Source organism: Malaclemys terrapin, chromosome 19, assembly GCF_027887155.1.
Source record: "Malaclemys terrapin pileata isolate rMalTer1 chromosome 19, rMalTer1.hap1, whole genome shotgun sequence".
Lineage (NCBI taxonomy): Eukaryota > Metazoa > Chordata > Testudines > Emydidae > Malaclemys > Malaclemys terrapin.
Genome location: NC_071523.1, coordinates 4197448 through 4221108, shown reverse-complemented (window position 1 = coordinate 4221108; position 23661 = coordinate 4197448). Strand labels below are relative to the sequence as shown.

The following is a 23661-nucleotide window of genomic DNA, read 5'->3' as shown; positions in this document are numbered from 1 at the left end:
GAGGCTGCAGCTCCCGCTCTCCCCGGGTTCGTCCCTGGGGAGGGAGCCGGTTTTTACTGTCCCACCCCACTTCCCCTTTGTGTTGAAAATAATTCAGAGCCTCAGCTGACACCAGCAGGGTGTTGGGCAAGAGCCAGAGGTGAGGCCTGCAGCCCCCAGCCCCAGTCCCTGCGGCAGAGGAAAACCAACTCTGCCAGCGTCTCGGGGAGTGGGTTCCTCCAGCAGGGCGAGGTGATCTGGTCACTCCCCTCCATGGCGCCCCACCTGCCACTTCGAGGCTGAGCACTGCTCCCCCCCGCGCTACCACCATCCTCCCTTGTCGTTGTCCCCCCTGCCCCTTCCACTCCGCCAGTGCTCCAGCCAGGCTCCCTCTCCGGCCCATCGCACATGCTACCACCAGTCTGGGCTGGTCCGCCAGCCCTTCCTCGTTATCCCTCTGCAACAGGGGCGTTTGTACAGTGGGGGGCTGAGAGTCATTGAATGAAACTATAAACCCTGCATATGATGGAAACCACTTTAAACCAGGGGGTGCGGCAGCCCCCCTAACCCCCTTAGTTCCAGCCCCCCTGCTGTGTAGTGTGCCGCTGCCAGAGAATCCAGCCAACTGTGTATACATTGCATCCAATTGGCCAATTCTTACTCCCATTCCCTTTCCTCAAACATCTGTCGTTAGATTGTGGGTTTCTCTGAGCATCGCACGTCGGTGTTTGGAAGTGCCCAGCATGCACTGGGCGCTGCCGCTAATACCAATTAACATTCATGATGATGATGGGTCAGCTCCTAAGAGAGAAACGTCCAACAGCAAAACTTCCTCTGGCGAGCAGGGTCAGGATGGAATTCGGGCCCTGGACGGCGGTAGTGGAAGAGCACAACTGAGCTGTGGCCAGAAGCACTGAATTCTGTTCCTTTGGTATGTTCAGACTCTGGGGGCTTCAATGGAGTTGGCCCAGCAGAGAGCCTGGCCCAGGGTTTTTTGAATCCCCATGTGTAATGTATTTCAGCAACATGTTCATTACGATTCCGTAGTGCCCTGGCTAAAGCGTGTCAGCCTGCTCCAGGCAGCCAAGAGCGACTAGTCAGAGCAAAACGCTCACAGGCTGAACAGAATCCGCCCACGACGTTTAGCGAATAAAAACGACATCGGGATCATTCTCGTTTTGTATACAACTCTGCCGCACAGACCAAACACAGACACTCCCTGCTTGGAAGAACTTAATGGGCTCACGACGGATTTGCTAACTGGGAAAGGGGGAAGCTTTTCCTAAAGAACAGCTCCTCCAGCTCTGCGCCGGCAGAGAGGCCGAGACAGCCCGGGGTAGGAGAAGTGGAGAGTGCTGTCAATTCCTATTCATGAGAGCAGCTTGCAAGAAAGAGATTCCCGTTCCCTTTGAGCTCTCCAGGGGGCGCGAAGGGAGCCATAAAGGCAGTGCAGAACTAATACCTGGCTCTGACATCTATAGATGTGACATGTTTATAACCTTGGCACACGAAGCTAGAAGCCGCCTCAGCTCTAATTATCAGTGTTCCGAGGCCCAGTCTACACCTAACATGTAGATTCGCACCCCTGCAGGATGTAGTACAACAGATCTAAGCCCTGGTGTGGGCACTCCTCGGTCAATGGAAGAATTCTGCCATCAGCCCAGCTGCAGCCTCTTGTGGGGATGGATTCCCACCACCCCAGAAAGCCCCCTTCCGTAGCTGCAGTTCCAGGTTGCACCCTGGGGATCCCTCCCAGCTGTATCTACTCACACACATAGCATACATGTTGCAGCTCACCACACAGCCCTGCAGGGTACATGGCAGACACAAGAGGCCAGAGGAGGCAAGGAACTTTGGACACAATCACAGCATTCCTCTAGGCTTGCTGCAGGAAGCACGGGCCAGCCACTACTCGGGCTCAGCTGTGGAGAGCCACCAGGCAGCTGCAGGAGAAGAGCAGCCCACAGCACCACAGATTTAGGGGGAAAGGGAGGCTCTAATGACGCTAATCTCTTTGCTCTGCCAAGATAAATAAAGATTTGTTACGGCTATTGCCTGGCAGAGGTCTGTCTGAGGGCCCGGGCACCTGGGGTGGAGGATCTGACACTGGGTCTGCACAATGGACTTCCGAGAAGAACAGCAGGGTTAGTTAGAAGTTACCTAGCCGAAGGTGACCTTCTGCCCCTTTACACACGCTGTAGCACCAGAAATCCTTCACTAGCTGCAATAACTCCCCCGAGACACCCGAGAAAGGGTTAAGCCAACGATCTTGTATCCCAGGCTAACAAAAAAACCCTTCAAAAACAGACTCCAACGAGAAACTGCAGAACTGGAATCAATTTGCAAACTGGACACCATCAAATTAGGCCTGAATAAAGGCTGGGAGTGGCTGGGTCACTACAAAAACTAATTCCCCCCTCCTGATACTCACCCCTTCTTGTCAACTGTTTGAAACGGGCCACCTTGATTACGTTGGCCTCATTAGCACTACAAACGTGATTTTTCCTCCCTTGGTATTCACCCCTTCTTGTCAACTGTTGAGAATAGCCCACTTCCACCTTAATTGAATTGGCCTCGTTATCACTGACCCCCCACTTGGTAAGGCAACGCCCATCTTTTCATGTGCTGTGTATATATACCTGCTACTGTATTTTCCACTCCATGCATCTGATGCAGTGGGTTTTAGCCCACGAAAGCTTGTGCCCAAATAAATGTGTCAGTCTCTAATGTGCCACAAGGACTCCTCGTTGTTTTTACTAAAATCAAAGACAGGAGGAGAGGAGGAATTTAAGAAATTAGCTCTTATTCTTCCTGTTCTCCCACCTCCGCAGAACTCTGGACTCCCCGGGACAGATAATGGTCTCACCAGAGCCTGGGTTTTTTCCAATGTGACTTTGAAAGTTCTAACCTTGCGTCAAGTCTTGTAAGATGAACGACACCGCTTGCCTAGCCCCTAAATTCAAACAAAGCCCGGTGTCCCTGTTTGCAGAGTCGAAGCTCTGCTCCTCTAAAAACCTCGCATGAAGAAACCAAAAGCAAACAAATCTGCAGAGAGGGGCCTCCCAGGGAGCCCAGCGCATGGAGTTCTGTACACACGAAGCACCATGCCAGCCGCACAGCCGGCTAGGAGAGCTCCTTATCACAGTTTATACAGTTGGCAGCATGAACCCCTTCTGGGGGCAGGGGGCTCTTAGGGAAGTCTCCTCTACACCCCTGGGGGCTGCAGGGGCAGCTCTGGTTGGTGATGGGATTAAGGGGATAACCTTGTTTTATACATCTCAGTGTCTCTCTTTTGTTCGCTTTGCTGTCAACTCCCTGCCAAAGAGAAGCGAGAGACGCAGCGCGTAGGTGTGCGGGGGGCTCTTCTCTCTGGCCATGAGCTGCTACCAGCGAGTGCACGGAGCAGTTCTCAGCTGCTGGAGGGACAAGTCGTAGCTTTCTACAAAGCAGGTTTCCTTGCCTGGGTCACCAATAACACTGATGGGGATAACCCCCCCCGGCTTTCCGACCCGCTCACACACTCAGCCGTTCACACTGCTGGTTCGCCTCAGCTCGGAGAGGAAAACAGACCAGGACGTTTCCCTTCCGTTTGGTCAGTTTCCAGCCAATGTCACTGTCGGGTTCCTGTGCCCTGGCACAGTGCTGCAATGTCTGGATTGCAAAGGCTGCAGGGTAGGGTGTCCAAATGTCCTGATTTTATAGGGACAGTCCTGATATCTGAGGGTGTTTCTTATATAGGCTCCTATTACCCTCCACCCCCCGTCCCGATTTTTCACATTTGCTGTCTGGTCACCCTACTGCAGGGGAATGTCAACTTGTTAATAAAAGACCAAATAAAATAAATAAAATCCCCCCCTTACCCACTGGAATTTACAAGAATGTTCACGGGACCATTTCTGCTGTGAGAGTTCATTGTGCAACCCCTATATGGTAGGGCCCATTCTGACCTGTTGGTGTCTTGGCCCCCTTTAAGAGCTAATCCGGAGGTAAAGAGCGACTTACCCACACAGGAATCCCTCTGCTCTTGGTAGCCGGCGCTGCACACACATTTCCCAATGGGTACCAGCCATTCCCCCTCCGCACTGCAGTACATTTTGGGGGTGTCTCTCTCCTCAGAGTGCCTCACACACTCGCCCCGCACCTCCACCAAGGAGGAGGAGTCCGCCCCGGTCACCACCTTGGAGAAGGACGCCAGGTTCCTGACCATCGCGGGGCACTTCTTGTAGTATACCCGGACGGAGACGATGGCAATGCAGGCCCCGATGTCCTGGAAAGCCAGGTAAAAGCCCCGCTTGCTCAGGGGTCCCACGCCCCGCACCTCGGTGTTGAGCTTGAGCCGCCTGACCCCCAGGTCTACGCTGGTGAAGCTCTCGTCGGCTGCTATGGTATCGATCTTCACAAACTGGCTCTCCCGGGTGCTGGTGCCCAGGTCCCGGTCAGACTCCAGGTAGTAGAGGTTGAACGTCTCCTTGCAGGTGCCCAGCACCCCTGGCATACTGTTACAGTCCCGCAAGGTGAACTTGATCTCAGCATAAACCCGACGGGCACCGTCCCGTTGGACCCAATTGCTGCGCAGCCAGTTGTTCTGGTTCGGGGTCATGACATTACAGACCTGGTAGGTGTGGATAGGGCTGAAAAATTCATCCATTTCATTGATCGAATCCCACTGCGGGACAGAGGGGGAGAGGTTAGAACGAACACGCACGTCAGCCATTCACTGATATCAGCCCTCAGACGGCGGCAGAGGTGTGAGTGTGAACATGCACTTCATCCCCCCTCAACAGAACGGTCAGAACTGCAGCTGGATGAATTATCTGTTGTGAATAAAGCTGATTATGAATTTAGGGCGGAACTTTGTGGGTCTATGGGATTTAGGTGCACAAGCCCCATTTAAAGCCATTGGGATTTCTGCTCCTAAATCCCTTGAGTGCTTCTGACAAATCCCCCTTTCCTTGAGCCTTTTTTGCTGTTTGCAAACTGTTGGCGAACCCACCCTGATTTCCATGGGCATGTTCCCTGTTTGTGAGGATTGGCCAGAGTTCCTGGGAGCAGATCTCAGGTTCTGGGAAGCTCACAAACTGTCCACTGCAGCTGGACACTGTTATTAACGGCATGTGTTTAGTCCCTTCAGTCCCAGCTTCTGCTCCCTGACTGAATGACAAACATTTTAAAGAGGTGACTGTTGAATGACAAACAACAAAGAGCAAAAAATGAGCAACGCACGAGCTACCTTTCCTGCAGAGTACTGTGACATCGGGACTGGAAAGTGCATTCTTGCATCGATTAGCCAAGCTCCTCTCCCTGCCAACACACCCGTCCCAGCTTCCTTCCTGTCCCTGGCACCGGGAGCTGGCACATGGGGCCTCTGGCCAATCTCCGACCCTGTCTTTTCCCCTCCCTAACGAGAGCATATTGCAGGTTGCTTTTTTTGGAGGGGGTTCCAGAAGTCAGCCAGAGCCAGCAGAAGGGGCCAGGTCTTGGCATAAAACAAAGGTTTGGGCTCCAAGAAATCTGTAGTAATAATCCCTGCTCAAGCCTCCCTCTCTGAGATTTGTTTGCTGTGCCTAGTAGAGGCCCTAGACTGAGGGGCAGCACAAGATGTCCTGCTGGCATTTAGCAAACACTTCGGCTGCAATGTGACAGCCTCACCGGAGAGGTGCCTTGGGGCTCTCCCGTATCTTCCTTGCACACTGCTCCTTGGGTGGCTTCCCCGACCAGTCATCCCCCAGACTCAGCCATCAGCACTACTCTGAATACAGCTGACGAGAGCTTCACCGGCTAGACCTGGGGGACAGGCGGCTCAAGCTCAACACCGAGGTGTGGGGCGCAGGACCCCTGAGCAAGCGGAGCTTTTACCTGGCTTTCCAGGACATAGAGGCCTGGTCCAGGGCTCCTCCAAACTTACCAGGTCTCCTGCTTTGCCACCTCCCTCTCTTGTCCTCCTCCCCTCTCTCTCCTTCCACCCAGACTAGCCCCATTCTTTTGCCTTCCCTGGTCCTGAGCCCTAGTCCCTCTCCCCAGCCCAGGGACGTCCCAGCGCATGCCACGGTGCCACCCAAGCGGAAGCCCCACAGGGTGCAGCAGTGGGGCCCAGCCAATGGGCTGAAGGGCCTGTCACGGCGTGTGGGGGGACACAAGGCCCTGCACCCCTGGCTTCCTGCGATTCACCATGACTCTCAGCCAGCCAGTAAAGCAGAAGGTTTATTTAGACGACAGGAAAACAGTCCAAGACAGGTCTTGCAGGCACAGACAACAGGATCCCCCCCCAGTTAGGTCCATCTTGGGGTCTCGGGGCCCCACAGCCCCCTTGGGAGGTCAGAGCCCTGTCTGCTTCCCAGTCTTTCCACCAGCCAGCTCCTCAAAACTCTCCTTCAGCGACCCCTCCCACAGCCTTTGTTCAGTTTCCCGGGCAAAGGTGTCACCTGGCCTCTAACCCCTTCCTGGGTTCTCATGTTACATGCTCAGGTATTCTCCCTCGGTCAGTCTCCCATCCCCCAATGCAGACTATCCTAGCCACACTCCCCTGTCAGCATTTAAAGACCACAGTAAGAACAGTCCCAGTTCATCACAGGACCCAATCCCCCAAAGGCAGGGATCCCGTGTGTCTGTGTGGGGAAGGGTGGGAGGGCAGGAGGGAGCCAGAAAAGGGCTCAGACCCTGCTGGGAGAGGGCTGGAGCTTTGGAATGATGCCACCCCTGCCCTGGACGCTGTACTTGCCCTTCACATGACCCACCAGAGCGTGACATGCAGCGTGATACTGGGGGCAGGCCCCAGGCTCAGCCATGGCCCTTGCTCACGCCTTGCCTGCTACGGGAGGCCTGGACTCTGTCAGGACACTGGTGCGTCTGGCAGATCTGCCCAAGCACCACGGACACATGGGACTGGGGCTGTAGGTGGGAGCCTGGCGCTTGGTTATTCCTGCTGGCATGCACCCTTGCTTTGCGCCCAGCCACGGAGCACGATCTGCCGACGCTGCCCTACCATGGCCAATCACAGCCGCGACGGAGATATGCAGAGCAGGAAAACCAATCTTGTCAGGAGCTCTGCAAGAACCCAGAAATAAACCCACAGCTCTGCTCTAACCGGACACAAACCTTGTTTCCCATTCCAGTGATGAATCACAGCTCATTACGGACACAATGCCAACAACAGCTGAGAGAGAGCATGGACCTCATTCCACTGTGCACCCACCAGGGTAATCCCACCGACTTCACACCCGCACTGCAAACATGAGGGAGTGGCAGGCCAACGGATCACGCAGTGTCACGCTGCTTGCCAGGGAACCCCTCCGCACACCTCATCCTGCATTGCTCACGTAGCGACATGCTGCACAAGGGCTAGGAATGACCCCTGGGCTTTACTACTACAACACTCCCCCACCCTGTGTTTCAGCAGCGGTGTTTGAACCCAGGACCTTCAGATCCATAGCAGAGACCTCAGCTACTAAAGTCCAAGGAGTACTAGAGTAGCAGTAGTAGTAGGCTGTTATCCTGTATGTGGAGGAGCCGCTAGTGGGCAATATGACACACATGGTGCAAGCACGTTTCACTAGCAAAGATTTTTCAGATCTGAACCAAGCCCTTAGAAATGTCACTTGTGTTTCAGAATCCGACCCCTGAATCCATGTGTGCCTCTCCCTGCCCGCAAGGCCTCTGCCACCAACCCACTTCAGCTCAAGGTCTTTCCTTTAAACCAGACACCAAGCCCATCGAAATGGCCTGATCGCCCCCAGATGCTGGAAGCAGCCGCAGGGGCCCTGCTTTCCCAGGCTGCAGGACATGCTGGTCCCTGGAAGTGCGGAGCCACTTAGAGCTGAGAACTCTCGGCTCGGCTCTGCCAAACCCCATAGTATGCTGTCTAGCCCTGCTGACCTCAAGCCCGTTGGCTCCTGTCACACTGGCTCCTTCTGCAGCGCATCCGTGAGCACATGGTTAGCAGGGAAGAAATGACATTGGGATAGTTTTGTGGATTTGAAACAACGAGCCCATAGTTCTCGCTTCCTCCTGCCTCTAACTCCAGCAAAAACAAACCTCCTTTCTGGCAGAAATTTTGTATCTCTAGTCTCCTGCTAGAGGAGAATCTCTTTGCATCTTACAAGGTTGAAGGTGGATGGGACCTGCCATTTAGGAGACCTGCAACTTCCAAAATGCACTCACTTCTGGAAAAGTCTCCTAACTTTCTATTGCTGTCCCAGAGCTCAGACCTGCCTGGAAAAGAGAGGAACTCCCCGTGTGTTGCATTCATTAGGCCTCAAGGACAATGAGTTCAAAGGGGATATTGAAATATGCTGGTGCATAATTGAAAAGTTAGTCACTCGCTCTGGAAAAATGAACTTCTGCTTACTATAAAAATCATCTCCAAAATTAGAAAGCTGCATTGAGGCATCTTGTGCATCCACTCCACAGACACCACGTGACAGGCATGTTAGCAATATGCCCAGGATGGCATTCAGAAAGGCCATGTGTCAGCTCGGTAGGACCGCTTTCCGACCCTAGCACTGTGCAGGACCAGAGAGAATGGGTATGTCTACCCAGCAGTTTATGGTGTGATTGTAAAACAGGGAGCCATACCCTGCTAGCTTTCATCTACCTACCTAGGTAACCAGGTAGCAGTGAAGAGGTACAGGCTAGCTGCCCCCGCACAAGCTCATCAGCTTGCTGGCCTGAGCAGGGTCCATGCCAGCGCAGCTTCACTGCTATTGTTACCCAGGCTAGATTAACGCTAGCTCTGGTACGCCTACCTCAACGTACCCAGTGGGCGCAGGACCCCTGCCTCTGGCTACCCCGAATTGTAGGGATTCCATCTTCAGCACATTTGGGGACTTGGAGTGAAATGTAACAAACGAACATCTGACAGCTGAGCAGCCTGCCTTTGTCTTCACGGCAGGGTTCACTTGAGTTATCTGCATTCAGGTTAACCCCCCTCGAGTTAGCCCAGCTCCAGTGGGAGTGGACACACTGCGAAACAGCACTGGAGCTGCACAGAGCGATTGGGTCAGCAGCCAATGAGCATTAGCCTGCGCCCCCAGCCAGGGCAGCCAACTTTTCTACACTGCACCACAGGGAATTGCAGAGCGCACCAAAGTGGTGCAGTCTAGCTGCCCCGTGTGGACACTGCTGCACGAACGAAAAGGGACCTAGCTCTGTTAACACAGTCCTGTTCGCTAAGGTGAACTAGGTACCTTTTAGTTTGTGCCAGCAGCATCCACACAGGACGGTTCGGGTGCAACGCTCTGGTGCGCGTGGCAGTTCACATCCCCCGTGGGCCGCACTGTGGCACAGCGTAAACAGCCTCAAAGGTGCAACACGCTCAAGTGAAGGGTCTGTGTGTGGACGGGAGACGGGACAGGGCCGACACTCAAGTTAATTCTGCAGTGAAGACAAGGCCTCAGCAGGTTGTAACTAGAGCTAGCTGGAAATCCCCAATCTCCTCTCTGGCCTTTTGCCCCAGGCACCACGTCTGCTTCCCATTGATCGATGGCTCACAGAGACAAGGTGGCAAACCCAGCCCATGATTACAGCCCCTCCTCCCTCATCCTGGTCCAGGACTCTGATGGCCTCATTCACTGATGCAATAGCTCCCAAGCCAATGCTCCAGACTGGCCAGTTGAACTTCTCCACATCCGCCATGAACACATGGAAAACAGCCCCCGAACCGCGCACCTAGGGAGGCCCCTTCCCAATACGTTGGGGAAGAGTGAGGGGTCGTGTCACTGCACCAGACCAGGCTGTTATTCACACAAACAGAAACGCGTCAATGTGGGGTTCTCTCTCTGGGGTGGGGAAAGGGCTGAGTTAAGGTTGGTAAGTGAACGTTTCCAGCCTCTGTTTGCCCCAACCCTGCCAGCCCTGTCCTACCAAAGCAATACAAAGAATCAACAAACCCAGTGGGCCCAAGGTGGAGCTGAGGTGACAGGAGCCAGGACATGCACCATGGAGTGATTCCAGGCACGGCGTACAGGCCAGCACAGCACTGGAGAGTGCGGCATGTTACGCTATAGCACAACACAACACAGCACTGGAGAGTGTGGCTCATCACACTGCAACACAACACAGCACTGGAGGGTATGGCACATCACACTGCAACACAACACAGCACTGGAGAGTGTGGCACATCACACTGCAACACAACACAGCACTGGAGAGTGTGGCACATCACACTGCAACACAACACAGCACTGGAGAGTGTGGCACATCACACTGCAACACAACACAGCACTGGAGAGTGTGGCACATCACACTGCAACACAACACAGCACTGGAGGGTGTGGCACATCACACTGCAACACAACACAGCACTGGAGGGTGTGGCACATCACACTGCAACACAACACAGCACTGGAGGGTGTGGCACATCACACTGCAACACAACACAGCACTGGAGAGTGTGGCACATCACACTGCAACACAACACAACACAGCACTGGAGCGTGCAGCACATCACACTGCAGCACAACAGGGCCCTCCTGCAATCTCAGCCTTTTCATTCTCAAGCATGTCCCCTCACTGGAGTGAGTGGAAAGCCGTTCTCCAGCTCGCTGGGAAATGGGTGGGGAAGGACGTTAAAGCCATTGTCACAATTAATTGGGCACAAATGACACCAACATCTGTTTTCTGTCTTTTTCCTGATGAGCCCATTGAGACATTAATTGCAACTGCGTGCTGGAAAAGGCGCCTGCCCACCCCACTGTCAGAGCCATGAGGTGCAGCACCAGGATGGCTCACTGCCCCCAGTGCTCACCAGACAGCGCGTGCGCTCTCTGCTGCGAGGTGTCACTGGGAGCTGGGGCTCCGGGCAAGCAAAGAACAGGGCTCTCTGGTGAACGTGACGAGCCAGAGTCCAGCCCCTTCTCCACTGAACACTCACAGACTCACCAGGCCCGCGGTTCCCAAAGGAGCAATACACTGCCACTAAGAGTCCTACCCTAGAACACAGCTTGTGCGCAACACACAGCACTGAGATATATTTATAGTGAAAACATGGATCCGGGTATTATCAAAGACCAGAGAGTGAAGTGAGAGTGAGTAAAAATATTGGGAACAAATGGCTACATATAAAACAAATCATAACACGCTTCCTAGAAACTACACTTAACTCGCAGGCTAACCCCTGTTTACGGACACTTCTCTCATCCAAAGTTCTCCCCAGTGTTTTCACCCAAGCCTGGCTGAGATCCTTTTCTCATGAAGCAAACTCACTGTCCATTTACTTACTCAGTGAAGGATGCCAGGGTGTCTTCTTTGTTCCCTAAATATACTTGACAAAACCTTTGATGTGCCCCTCCAGATAGGGTAATGTCCCCCCACCACTGCTTGCTTCCCTGTTACTTTTCTCACTTTGAAGTTTTCACAACCCTTTGTTAGCATTTCGTTCAGATTGGTGACTGTGACCCGTGCAATACTTAATTTACATGTAAACAGCCAACTAGAGAAACACGTCTTGTCTGATAGCAAACCTGGTGACCTGTCCCTAGGCACAGACCTTACGAACATAACATTCAGCCTACGTACATCACTACTTATAACATCCATACATGCATCTTGCCATGATTTTGATGACTAGTGTGACACTGGCTTTCAGTTGACACCTCCCATGACACTTCTTGGATTGTGTATACCAGATCCAGAAGATCCCTTTTACCCCTCTCTGCACCCTCTGTGCCCCTTGCCCGTTGGCACTAAGAGTTTCCTGGGTCACACACATTCACCCTGCTTGCGCCATGCCCGAGCCACCCCTGTCCATGCCTGATGGCAAGGCCTCTCTCCATTACTGCTGAGCGCCCCTCGGGCATGCTCAGGCGGGCGGCCACTACGCAGGTGGCTGGGGGTTATGTTGTTAGCCCAGCCTGTCCCCTGGCTGGCCTCAACCCAAGGTCAAACCTGCAGGAGACCTTCCTGCTTTTCAGATGTTCTTTGCTTGCTCTTTGCCCCTGGCCCTCTGATAAGGCCACATCTGTGGGGTCAGACCTTGCCCCACCTCCACAGGTCCTCTCCTGTGCGGCCTCTGCCTCGGCACCAGGGCTTGGCTCTCAAAGCTACGTGGCTCATTCTCTGCACTGCAGGCTGGCACTCAACATGACATGGTGCTTGCCGGCCAGCAGGCCCATGACCTTCCCAGTCTGGCCATCCCCACGCCTCGCTCCCTCCTCCCTTGGCAGGGGTCTGACGGCTCCTCACCCAGGTTCTCACCCTTGACACACAGGCTGCTACTGGAAAGTGGAGGCGGGTTGGGGGCCTGGGACGCTTGTGGGGAGCAGCAGACAGGGAGGCTGGGGTAGCAGAGCTCTTCGAGTCTGCCCTATCTTAGAACTGGAGCGCAAAGCAGCGACTCTGGGCTGCCCCAGCCTCCTCTCGGTGATGTAAACCAGTTTCCTTTCTCAGGCCTCTGCTAATGTGCATCGCTTGCCTCTGGGGTGGCCACCAGTGCGCCTGACACAGCATGCCACTCGCTGCGCCGCCTCCGAGCGCAGACTGCAAGGGGCTTCTCGAGCAAAGACTTCTCCAGCGTAACGTGTGGAGCCATGCAATCAGCACAGGCCTGGGTGCAGGCGGCACACCCGGAGAGATACTGACAGATAACAGAATGAGTCAGTCCAGTCCTGCCTGTCACAGGCAGCGCAGGCCCATCCTCGCTGGACTAGCCCTCCAGGGCCAGGGTCACTGGGATCACACTCCAGCTCCAGCAAGGCCCGGAGCCCCTGGGGGGATTCGCCAGGAGGGGTGGCAGGAGAGGGGTCCTGTCATCCTGGCCTCCACTCCAGGGTCTGAAACTGGGGGAGCACAGCCACAGCCCCCCTGGGTGCACAGGCGCTGACTCTCCAATGTGCCGGGGGGTGCTCTGCCCCAGGCCCCGCCCCCACTCCACCCCTTCCCCCAAGTCCCCACCCCACCTCTTCGTGCCCTTGCCCCACCCCCACCTCTCCCCGCCCTCATCCCACCCCCTCCCCTGAACGCGCCTCGTCCTCACTCCTTCCCCCTCCCCCCCAGAGCCTCCTGCATGCCGCGAAACAGCAGATTGCGGCAGATGGGAGGTACAGGGAGGGAGGAGGAGGCGCTGATCAGTGGGGCTGACCGGTGGGTGGGAGGCTCTGGGGGAAGGAGGGGGCGCTGAATGGGGTGGCTGCTGACCTCCTACCATTTTTTCCCCAGTGGTGCTCCAGCCCGGAGTACCCACAGAGTCAGCGCCTATGCCTTGGCGACTCATGTATTTCTCTGTGCCTTGGTTTTCCCCTCTGCAAAACCCTTCCCTGCCTCGCGGGGAGGGCGGCGGCGTAGCTCCTCCAGGGTTTCCCAAGCACTTTGAGCTCCTCTGATGCCAGTCGTCACCATTATCCGCTGCACTGTGTAAACGCTGCACTGCGTGGCTCCCAGGTCCCATCCTCCATGACGCCGAGCTGTTGGGGATGGGGGCAGGTACGATGCTGGGCGGGTCAGTTGCTCCCTCTACTTACGATGGGCAATACAGCCAGAGCCCGGACTACCTTCGCTGCGAGTGACACAGTGGGTGGGAACGGCTTAGTGCTGCACCTCTGCAGGCGCTGCGAGCGGTCAGCACTGCGAAGGGGGAAACGCTCCGAGGCTCAGCATCTGGAAACACCAACTCATCAAACCCCAAGGGGCTCGCTGCATTCAATGGCTATTTAGATTGGGGCGGGGGCCATCTTTCTCTCCTGTTTTCATACACCACGCCGGCTGGGCCATGACTGGGGCTCCTGCGTGCTACAGTAATACAAAGAATTCATAGTAACAGAGGAGGTGCTGTCTCTCTGCTGGGACGCAGACCAGACCCCCATGGGGAGTGGTGGATGTCCCATCACTTGGGATTCCCTGGGAATATTCCCTCCGGTCGGGAGGAATGATCTGGAGAGGTCGTTCCCATCCCTGATAGCTCGCTCTAGCAAAGGCCACTGAGAACTTGTCCAAACCAAGTGTCTGATCGACTGCTGGGAAGCTGGTGCCACTGATTAAAAGAACTATATCAAAGCGAGGTCTTTTATTAACAACCCAGAGTGTGTCCTACCTGAAGAGCGATCCCACATCAACCTGCGACTCTCACTAGGTCCCTGGGCCACCAGCATGGGACAAGCTCTCGTCCTGTGTGTGTAGAGATTCAGCACGCAAGGTCAAGCATTAGGCAGCTCTGTGACTTTAAGGGTTTCTCTCTTTTACTGCAATTATAGGGCCTCATGGCTAGTTGCCCTTCCCAGGAGAGCCTGGCAGAGCTGCCGTTGAGCGGGGGCCTGAGGAGGAGGGGAGAAGGATCAGTTCAATAACGAGGGCGCTGTGCGTGCACCTGGCCTCTCCAGCCGCGCTCGCCTTGGCCTGCTCCTGGCTGCTGGTTTGAAGTGGCTTTTATTAAACGCAGCTCAGCTCGTCCCCCGTCACCGTGATAAGATCCCCTAGCGAGACGAAAATGAGGACATCATAATTAGCGTGGCGAGTGCGCGGCGGGGGGAGGGAGCGCGATTCCATCTGCATTCAGGGGCTCCTTTAATAGTTTAAATTAAAGTCAACACAAGTTATAAAAAAAGAAATACCAGATTATAAAAGGGAAAAGATGCAAACAGCAGATAGCTGTGCGGCTGAGCAAGGGCTCTGAAATCTCCCCAGGGCCTGCGCGGTGCAACGGAGGGGGACGAGGAGGAGGAGGAGGGGAAGTCGTAGGGAACGAACACACAAGGAGAAAAGCCTGGCTCCATGAAAGAGCCTCAGCCTTGCTATTGTCCATGACAATCCCCCAAACGGCTCCCATTCCCCGGCCGTGCCAAGCCAGGGGACCCCAGGCCTACGATCACGCCCACAGGGAACAGCCACAGAGCTTTTCACTGCTGGTCCTGCCAGCACAGTAGAGCTGCCACTGCCCCCAGAAATGTCCTGAGCTCTTCCCCAATGGGAACTGAGCCGCGATTCCTTCCCAGAAGCCCCCAGCACTGTCAAGTGGAAGAGGGAAAAAAAAACCCCACATTATTGTAGCAATAAAGCATTAAATGGGGTTTTTAATAGCGACAATCCCCATGAAATCAGTCACTGTGATGGCTAATAAGGGATTTGTTAGGCAGTTAAATACCCTGAGCTTTACCTCAGGCCCTTAACTGCTGGTAGTGACCAGCATCCGGGAAATTAGCAGTAAGTGCTTTTATCTTGTTTAAATCTTTATTTTCAAAAGGCTCCGCTCCTCCTGACGTCCCCATTTTTAAATGAATATTAGCTGCACTGTGGCTTGTTCTGTCCTCTGCTCTCCGTGCCAATATTCATGCAGGCAGAGCCCTGACCTGCCGGAGGAACCCCCGGAAATCTCACAGCAGGCCAAGGGGGTTCCTGGCAGCTGTAAAAGCCTCGCTATTCCTGCAGCACAGTCGCCCGAGAGACTGCTGCAGACCCATGGCTTGGGGGTGTCCCCCCCCGTTCTGTGCTAGGCAGTTACAAATAATGCAGATGGGGGTTCCTGCATTCAAAGGCTGTCTGACAATGGCCACTGTCCTTGTAGGCCGCAAAGCGTCTCCGTTCTACGCCCATGCCTTCCAGAGCTGTGAACTCTCCAAGCCAACAGCACCCAGGCTAGCGGAGGGGTTGGCCATGGGGTAGGGAGCACCTCGCCTCCCATGTGATGGTACAAATGCCTTGTAGAAAAAGAGCCGGCCTGGCTCACTCTGACCCAAGAGCTGTTGCCATTGACTGGCTGTCTGGTGGGAGGGTTCAGGTCCCAATAGCTCATTGACTTCCCTGGCAGCAGGCTCGGGAGAGAGGCCAAGCCAGAAGTGGGAGAGGTCTTTAGCGGGGTAGTGAGCCAGACGCTCCTGCTGTCTGTGCTGTGACTGCTCCGTCGATGCAGGAGATCAGCCCCCGGCCACCCCGCTGGCGCTTCACCAGCAGGAAACTTTCATCAGTAACACACAAACACTATAGGCAGCTTCTCCTGTGGCATGTGTCTCAGCTGGTCGTTTAAGCAAATTTGGTGCAGTTCCACTGGATACTTTTTGGATTATTCCAGAGCGAGGACAAGCTGGTTTGGGGTTTTGTTGCTGTTCATGGGCTGCGTTCACAGCACCCAAAAGCAGCCACACAGTTAAACTGAGAGTGACAGAGAGCGAGGCACCTGCCACTTACCAGGAAATCAGTCTGGAAAACAAGCAGCGATTTCTTCTGAGCAACACACTGCAGGCAACTGACCGTTACCCAGACAGAGACAGACATACAGAGAGATTACAAACCAGACTCTGCAGCCAGATCTCCAACGGAGTCCGCGTCCACAGAGCCGTTGCCAGGATCCTCATTAACAAGCAGATGACAATAACCAGGATACTTAACCAGGATCTCACAACACTTGTCAATCACTGAGTGACTGACCCTCGCAAATTGCCCCCCATGGGACAGGTCTGTATTATTAGCCCCATTGTGCGGAGAGGAGAGACGAGGCATGAAGAGTTGAGCATCTCGCCCAAGGCCACCTGGTGAATGGTAAAGCTGGGGATCTACCCTGCCCCCCCTACTCTCACCACTAGAGCAAGCTGCCCCTCAGTTCTCCTCCCCTGACTGACAGAAAGCAGGCGGCCAGCTCTTCTCAGAGCCAAGAGCCTTCACAAAGGCAAACGCGTCCGTGTTGGTGTGCGGTGAGACTGCCCCGCCGCATGTCCACGTGTGTGTGCGTCCAGGTGTGGGGCTGTGAGAGGGGTGGGGTCAGGCGGGGTCCTGGGACAGGCGGTGAAAGTGCTTTGGCTGCCATGACAGAGAGAGTCCCACATCAACCACAGACTGCGAGTTACACGAGAACCAGCACTGGCCACACCGGCAGTGCGAGAGAGGGTGGCCCTTTGTTCACTAGCGAAGGGGCAGTTTTTCAGTCTGGTTGGAGGCCTGGCTAAGGCTTCTGGAAGTATCTAGATCCCACTGGACATGCTTAGGGATTTAACACAGCTATTAGCATAGTCACACCCCTCTGGCATGACATCATCTTCTTTGCATTGTCCCATCCATACAAGTGGCTTGGTCCTTTCTGTCCCCTGGGACTGAGCAGGGCAGGAGGGAGGAGGTTGCAGCGCCAGCTGCCAGAGGTCCTGGTGGAGGTGCAGGGGACCTCACGGGGAGCGGCGGGGGGCTGTGCCATTGGTGCTCCAGGCGCTTCCTTCGTAATTAGCATTGCAGGAATCATTCAGCCTCTTTAGATACTCGGTGTCTGAACAAAATCATTTCCTGTTTGACTTTGTAAATCAAAGGAGACGATACAATAATTATTAATAATATGTTGACTCATCTCATCAGCGTTTTAATTAGTCAGTCGAAAAGCAATTTGCAGAGGGGCCAATCGGGCTCTGTCTGATCCGACGGGTCACGTGCCATGCGGGCGCAGGGGAGGAGGGCACTGGGGCGCTTTGTGGCAGGGGCTGGCAAAGGGCAGGGCGAGACGGGGGAAGCGGGGCTGTTTGACGGCACTGAGAAGAGTTTAATTGTCAGCGTGAAGGGAACGGTTCCAGGGAGGGAGCTGGCCATGAATCTCTCGGGAGCGCTTTGAAGTTTTAATTGAGAGGAGTGGAAGCCTGCGGGGACAGGGCTGCCCCCACTGACCCTTCCTCCCCCTGCATGTGTCACTGAGATGGAGGGTGACGGTCGGTGTAATTAAGCCCTGGCATGGCGATTACAGCCAATTATGCACCTGCTAATCCCCCAGAGAGAGGAAACGTTGAACCAGACCACAACACTTCCCGCTGGCCTGCCCTTCCCTGGGGTCAAAGGGCGCCCAGCCCGAGCACACTCAGGCGGCTGGGTTTGTGCTTCCAGGACCCGGCACCTCTGCTCTGTGAGCTCAGACAGAGCAACCTACCAGTGCCTCGTCTTACCTGCTGCAGCTGAAAGCGAGGGAGGAGTCTCTTGAGGCTGCCAGTCCAAATCCAATCTAGGGCAGTGATGACTGGAAGTTATCACCATCTGCAGCTACAGCCCGCTAGGGGCCTCCTGGAAATACGGTTGTTAGACTCTTGGTCCTGCTTCTAACAGACAACGGCCCACATGAGAACACACACCGTCCCCACTGGCGCTTGCTGGTCCATCCCAGCCTAGAGGCAGGCACTGTTTGCAGAGAGCAGTGATGGGGGAAGCCAAGGCTACCATGACACCAAGACCACATTGAACAGTAAAGAAAAACAAAGCCTCGTTTTCACAACCCCTTGACTTCCCTCAGAAGACAATGATCTTCCTGAAATTCGGCATGGTGCAGGTCAACCCCGAGGAGAGTTTTCCTGGGAAGTCAGGTAAACATTACCGTGTTTTGAAGCGATGACGTTTTAAAAAATTTACTTTTTAAAAAAAAAAAAATTGCCTTTCCAGGTTCATCAGAGTTTCAACCTGGCTGGGCCCAGAAGATCCGGGTGTGTTTCGTTTCCTCTTGCTCAGGAGAAACCAGCCAGTGTTTTGGGGGGAGCGTAAAAAGTAACAAGCTGTTTCAAACTGGGTAAAGCGCAGTGCATATAAACACGGACTGGCCTAAGCTGCCTTTCCGAGCCAGTCTGCTGAGCTGAACCAGGACGTGGAGGATAGGATCGCCGTGGGAGATGCAGCGGGGCAGGCGGCCTGGAGGGGTCTGAACAGGTGCCCAGGGAAGTAGGGGCACACGGCGCTGAGGAACTGCACTTCCACCAGGCAAATGCCATTGGTGCCAGGCTGCCACGGTCCCCTGAGGCATCTCATGGAGCTTCCGCCTTGTAATTAGGCAGAACCTGATAGATGATGCTAGTTTTGGGTTATCCTTCCCCTGTGCCCACGGCCAATGGCGCCCCTTGTAGTGCCACAGGAACATGCAGGCAGAGCACATTCATAGCCCACCAGGTCCCCGTGCCGAGGGAAACCCACCAGCGCACCTGGCAGCAGGCTTAGAGCACGGCCCTGCTGGGAGCAGAGGGAGGCAACAAGCGCCCCGGGGGACGTGGCTTTGGGGGTGAGGGATGAGACGGGCTGTCTCTTGATGGAGGAAGCCAGCGTGGGAAATTCCGTCCCTCGACAGGAGGTGTCTGTGACAGATTAGCCTGGCCGTGAGCCGTATTTCACACGGGACAGAATTAATGCTGGGAATGAAGGCTCAGCATTAGAGGAATCCTGCATCTTCCATGCAGGCTGAGATGCCTTCAGGGTGACCCTCCAGCCAAGGCAATTAACACCCTGAAGCCTGGTCATTCAGGCCAGGACCACAGGCAGCCAGCTCTAGGGGGGAGAGCAGGGGCTTTATTTAGTTAGGTAGCTTCTCAGAGAGGAGCCTGAGCTCAAGGCGCCTTTGCCAAAAACAACCAGGCTCAGTAAAATCCCAGGGTGACAATATTCCCCTTCCCCAGGCAAACAGCTGCCCCCGCAGCCCCTCCCCCTCACAGCTGGCTCTGAGAACAGGCCCTGATGCTGGTGCGAGGGGGCAGGGGTTGCATTCTAGGGTCTGGGGCCCTGACAGAGACTGCCCTGCCTCTCTGTTATGCAGTAGGGGAGGGGGCGACTCAGACAGCCACCCTAATTTCAGCAGGGGCAGGATGGCACAAGGAGATGAGCATCTCTCAGGCAGGCAGGTCCCAAACCACTGGGGGCGCCACAGGGAAAAAACAAAGCCTTAAATTCTACCCCACGACCCAGCCCCACATGGATGCTGGAGCTGGCACAGCGGCACGGGCTCCCGCCGAGACACACTGCTCCATAAAGAAGCTGCAGCATTCCGCACCTGCTTCTGTTTCCAGGTTGTCACGGGGTCCGTCTACACAGCTGCTGGGAGCGGAATACCTGCTAGCTCTGCTGGAGCCAGCACCTAAAGATAACCGTGGGACCACGGTGACGTGGGTGGCTAGCCCGAGCCGCCCGTGCCATTGCAGTCACACCTCTATTTTCAGGGGCAGGCCGGAGCACAGCTAGAGGTTGCATGTCACCCTCCCAGCGGCTGTGGAGTCAGACCCTTGGAGGGCAGCCCCCTGCCGAGCCCCGTGCAGCGTCTACGCAAGAGGTGGCGAAAGCCTGGACCGTGCAGTAAGGGCTGTAGCTGAAAGGCATGGCTGCAACCGCCCAGCCCTGCGTGGATGGTAGAAAGCCACCCAGACAGCGCTTCTGCATGCAGTGCTTCCCAGCAGCCCCAGCCTGGGAACTAATGGCAGACACGCGCCCCACCGGGTGGGACAGACACAATCCTCACTCCCCAACCACGAGCCGCTATCTTACCTAGATTGATCTCAGCCAACCAGCGCTCACCTGTGTGCCAGTCTCACCGTGTGCCTGGCGTTAGGCGTTCTGGCTGGGCTGGGCGAGGCAGTGACAGAGAGTTGGGTGCCATCAGCATTCTGCAGGCATATCGCATTGTGAGCCCTTCCAGCAGCCCCATACACACTGGGGGGGGAGGGCATGCCGTGGAGCTCCACACGAGAACACCCTCGGGGAGGAGGGCCCTGCCCCACACCGCCCGCTGATAATGTGCTGCTTTGGCCACTTCAACCCCCAGGGCTGAAGGCAGCTGAGGTAGCAATACTGGGTTATGGCTGTGTGCCCACACTATCGCCAGGAGGGGAAGGCCTGCCAAGGCCACCAGTGCAGTACCCAGCCCTGAAAGCACACGGCCAGGACTCGAGGCTGCCAGAGGCATCAAGTTGGTCTGAAAATTGTTGTGCCACAACCTTCCGTACACTCCGAACCAAAACTGCAAGACTGCACTCGGGGCAGTAGCAAGCCAGATCATCAGTGCGACAAGCGTCATTCTCTGGACACAATGGCTGGCCTCCCTATGGTCAGGCATTGACAATCCCCACCAGCATCATTCCCAGCTCCCCCCGCTGACCCTCACCAGCCAGGACAGACCTGGATCCAGAGCACAGGCTGTTGGACAGAGGGTAATAAGATGCCCATTTCGGGTAACGTTCACTGGTCAATGGAGAAATCGTCGCAAGGGCTCAATCTTCAAAGGATATTTTAAGTGGCAAATATGGAACAGGAAACACAGGAAGTGAAACTGTTTATCCAAAGCAACGAATGGGTTTAGGACAGGAGTGCCGGAACAGAGGGAGCCAGGGGGCCAGGCCCCTCTCACTTTTTACCAGCCATAAGGGCAAGTCACAGGGGGGAGGGAGCAGGGGGCTTGGGGAGAAGGGGAAGAGTGAGGGCGGGATCTTGGGGGAATGGGTGGCATGGGGGTGGGGCCTCAGGAAGAAGGGGTGGTGTGGGGGCGGGGCCTCATGGGAATGGGAGGAGCGAGGGTGGGGGTTCAGGGAGAAGGGGTGGTGCAGGGACCGGGGCACAGTTCAGGCGCCATTGCCCTCCCCCCCCCACCACTTTTAGTTTAGGAGGCCAGGCGCTGGGATGCTAAGAAACCACCATCGCTGCAACACAGACAGCGTAAAGGTGGAGCTGATCAAAAGTTTTTCAACCTTCGGTGGCATGCCTGCAGGAGGTCTGCCGGTCCCGCGGTTTCGGTGGCAATTCGGTGGCGGGTACATCGAATCCACGGAACCGGCAGATCACCCGCAGAAACGCCGCCGAATCCGCGGGACCGCGGACTGCCCGCAGGCATGCCGCTGAAGGCCGCCTGACTGCCATGCTTGGGGCAGCAAAAAACAGAGCCGCCCATGACTATATGAAGATGTGGAAATGTTTCCTGAAGGATGTGGCAAAAGCCTCATTTGCCTGAGTATTTAAACCTAGGCTGGACAAAGCATTGGAGACCATATTGTGAGGAACAGTCTGGCGCTCGTGTGCAGATAGGCAGCGTGGCTGGAAAAGGTCTAACCATCTACAATATATTCTGTTTGCAGAGTACTCATCATTGCAGTTTCTAAGTGCTAAAGTCAGAGCTGAGCCAAGGATTTGATGTACTTACATATTTGATAATATTCTATATAAAATCTCATCATCGTTATTATTAAGAATTCACCGTTCGAATCACTCCTTCTCAAGCAGATAGAGCAGAGAGAGAAAGACCCCAGCAACAGATCAGGGATAATAATTGGAGGCTTGGAACGATTCCTCTATGAGAAGGAACTGAAAAAATTAGGGCCACTGAGTTTAGAGAGGAGAAGAAAAAGAGGGGAACGTAAAAACTCAACACTTCTGAGAAGGCCACTCCGGCACCCCAATGCTGCACATTTCACTTACGCTAGAAGCTGTGTTGCTTCGTTGTGATTGGCCACATACGTCGAGTGGGACTGTTTCTGTTCCCCGATTGGATGAGCACATCTCAGGGCTGGCACCAACACCACCTCAGCCAACGCAATCACGGCCAACACAGCCGCTGATTAGTGGGAAACGGCTGGCGGCACCTGCCTAGTTCTGGGCATAACAGCCCCTCCCTGACTCACAGACGTGCACACGGGTGGCCAGATGCTGATCCCGTCTCATCCTGAAGTGCGCCCGAGTCCATGTCTGGCACAGAAAGGTGCTATTCAGTGTGAGGGAGGCTCAATGTGCCCAATGGAGACAATGAAACTACAGGAGAACCTGGCACTCTCCAAGCCCCATTTCCATCGTGTGACTCTGGCTTTGACACTGGCCGGTTGCAGTGCCCAGCATAATGCCAACAGGCAGTGGGGGCACTCGGTGACAGAGCCACCTGGGAGAGGAGCAGATGGGTTGCAGATCACAGCTGAGAAGGCATAATCTGCAGAAAGCAAATGGTAACTGGGCAAATGAATTGGTGTTGGTTGGTATTTCGCTCCCAGGCTGGGTCCACTACAAACGTGTGTTGTCAGGGGTGTTGTCCATGGGTGGGGGAAGTCGAACATGGGGAACTGTCTGTGTGTAGGGTGTGTGCATCCACGTGAGGTGCAAGGGAAGGTGTGCACGTGTTTGGAGGGGAGTTGGTGTGTTTGAGTGGTGGCTTGCTTGCTTGTGGGTACACGTGATGGTGACCGTTTGTGCTGTTTCCAGCTGTGGGCAGGAATCGGTGGATTGTGGTTACAGCCCTTTCATAGCCTGTCGAGGTGTGCCACCGGCTGTGCTGTCTTATAGAGTTGTCTTTTAACAATACCAGTTTTCTGCCACACAGATACTGTACCCCTGTTGTGCTATTTGTGCCAATTGTGGTAATCTTGAGGCTGATAAGAAACTGCCGTGTAACTCCAGCCTCCTGGGTTGTGCTAGACAACAACCCAAGGAGACTCCAACTCCTGAGCGTGCTCAGCCCAGTACAGTCGAGGGGGGCCTGAGAACACCTCACCACAGAACACCCACCCGTGCCAAGGAGACATCCCAGGACAACAGCACTGTGCCCCAAACCCTTCAGGCAAACTCTCCCACGCTCAGCTGCGGGCTGAAGAGGCTCGTATGTTCAACAGGGAGAAGGCATTGCTGTCTCCTTTCCATTTACACAGAAGCATGCCCTGCCAGTTCCCAAAAACCCCATTTCTTCAGTGCGCCGATAGCCTCATACTCACCCCGTGCGATGGGTAGGTCAGCCAGCCCCAGTCCCCGGGGATCATTGCTGTGTCCAGCAAGTTCACTGGAAAACACAGGAGGAAAAAAATGCATTAGAAAACTGCTCACCTTTCACAAACAGCCTAAAAAGCAGCGCACCCCAAGCTACACCGTGAGACCGTGTGCTCCCACCCCACAGCACACCCCAAGCTACACCATGAGGCCGTGTGCTCCCACCCCACAGCACACTCCAAGCTACACCATGAGACCGTGTGCTCCCACCCACAGCACACCCCAAGCTACACCATGAGACCGTGTGCTCCCACC

General features: G+C 55.1%; 1 protein-coding gene across 2 annotated transcripts in view; it reads right to left on the bottom strand.

Moving 5' to 3' along the window:
* EPHA8 (EPH receptor A8) overlaps positions 1-23411 on the bottom strand; it is a 103337-nt gene extending 79926 nt beyond the window's left edge. Inside the window, exons 1-2 of one of the 2 annotated variants that reach the window (XM_054008824.1) lie at positions 23355-23411; positions 3982-4645 (exon numbers count right to left, since the gene is read on the bottom strand). In XM_054008824.1, coding sequence (XP_053864799.1) covers positions 3982-4645; positions 23355-23399 — 709 coding nt within the window. In that variant the 5' untranslated portion in view covers positions 23400-23411. Of the gene's footprint in view, positions 1-3981; positions 4646-23354 lie in introns of those variants that run through there. The other variant, XM_054008825.1, reaches the window with a different exon arrangement.
* Between the last annotated feature and the right edge of the window lie 250 nt (positions 23412-23661).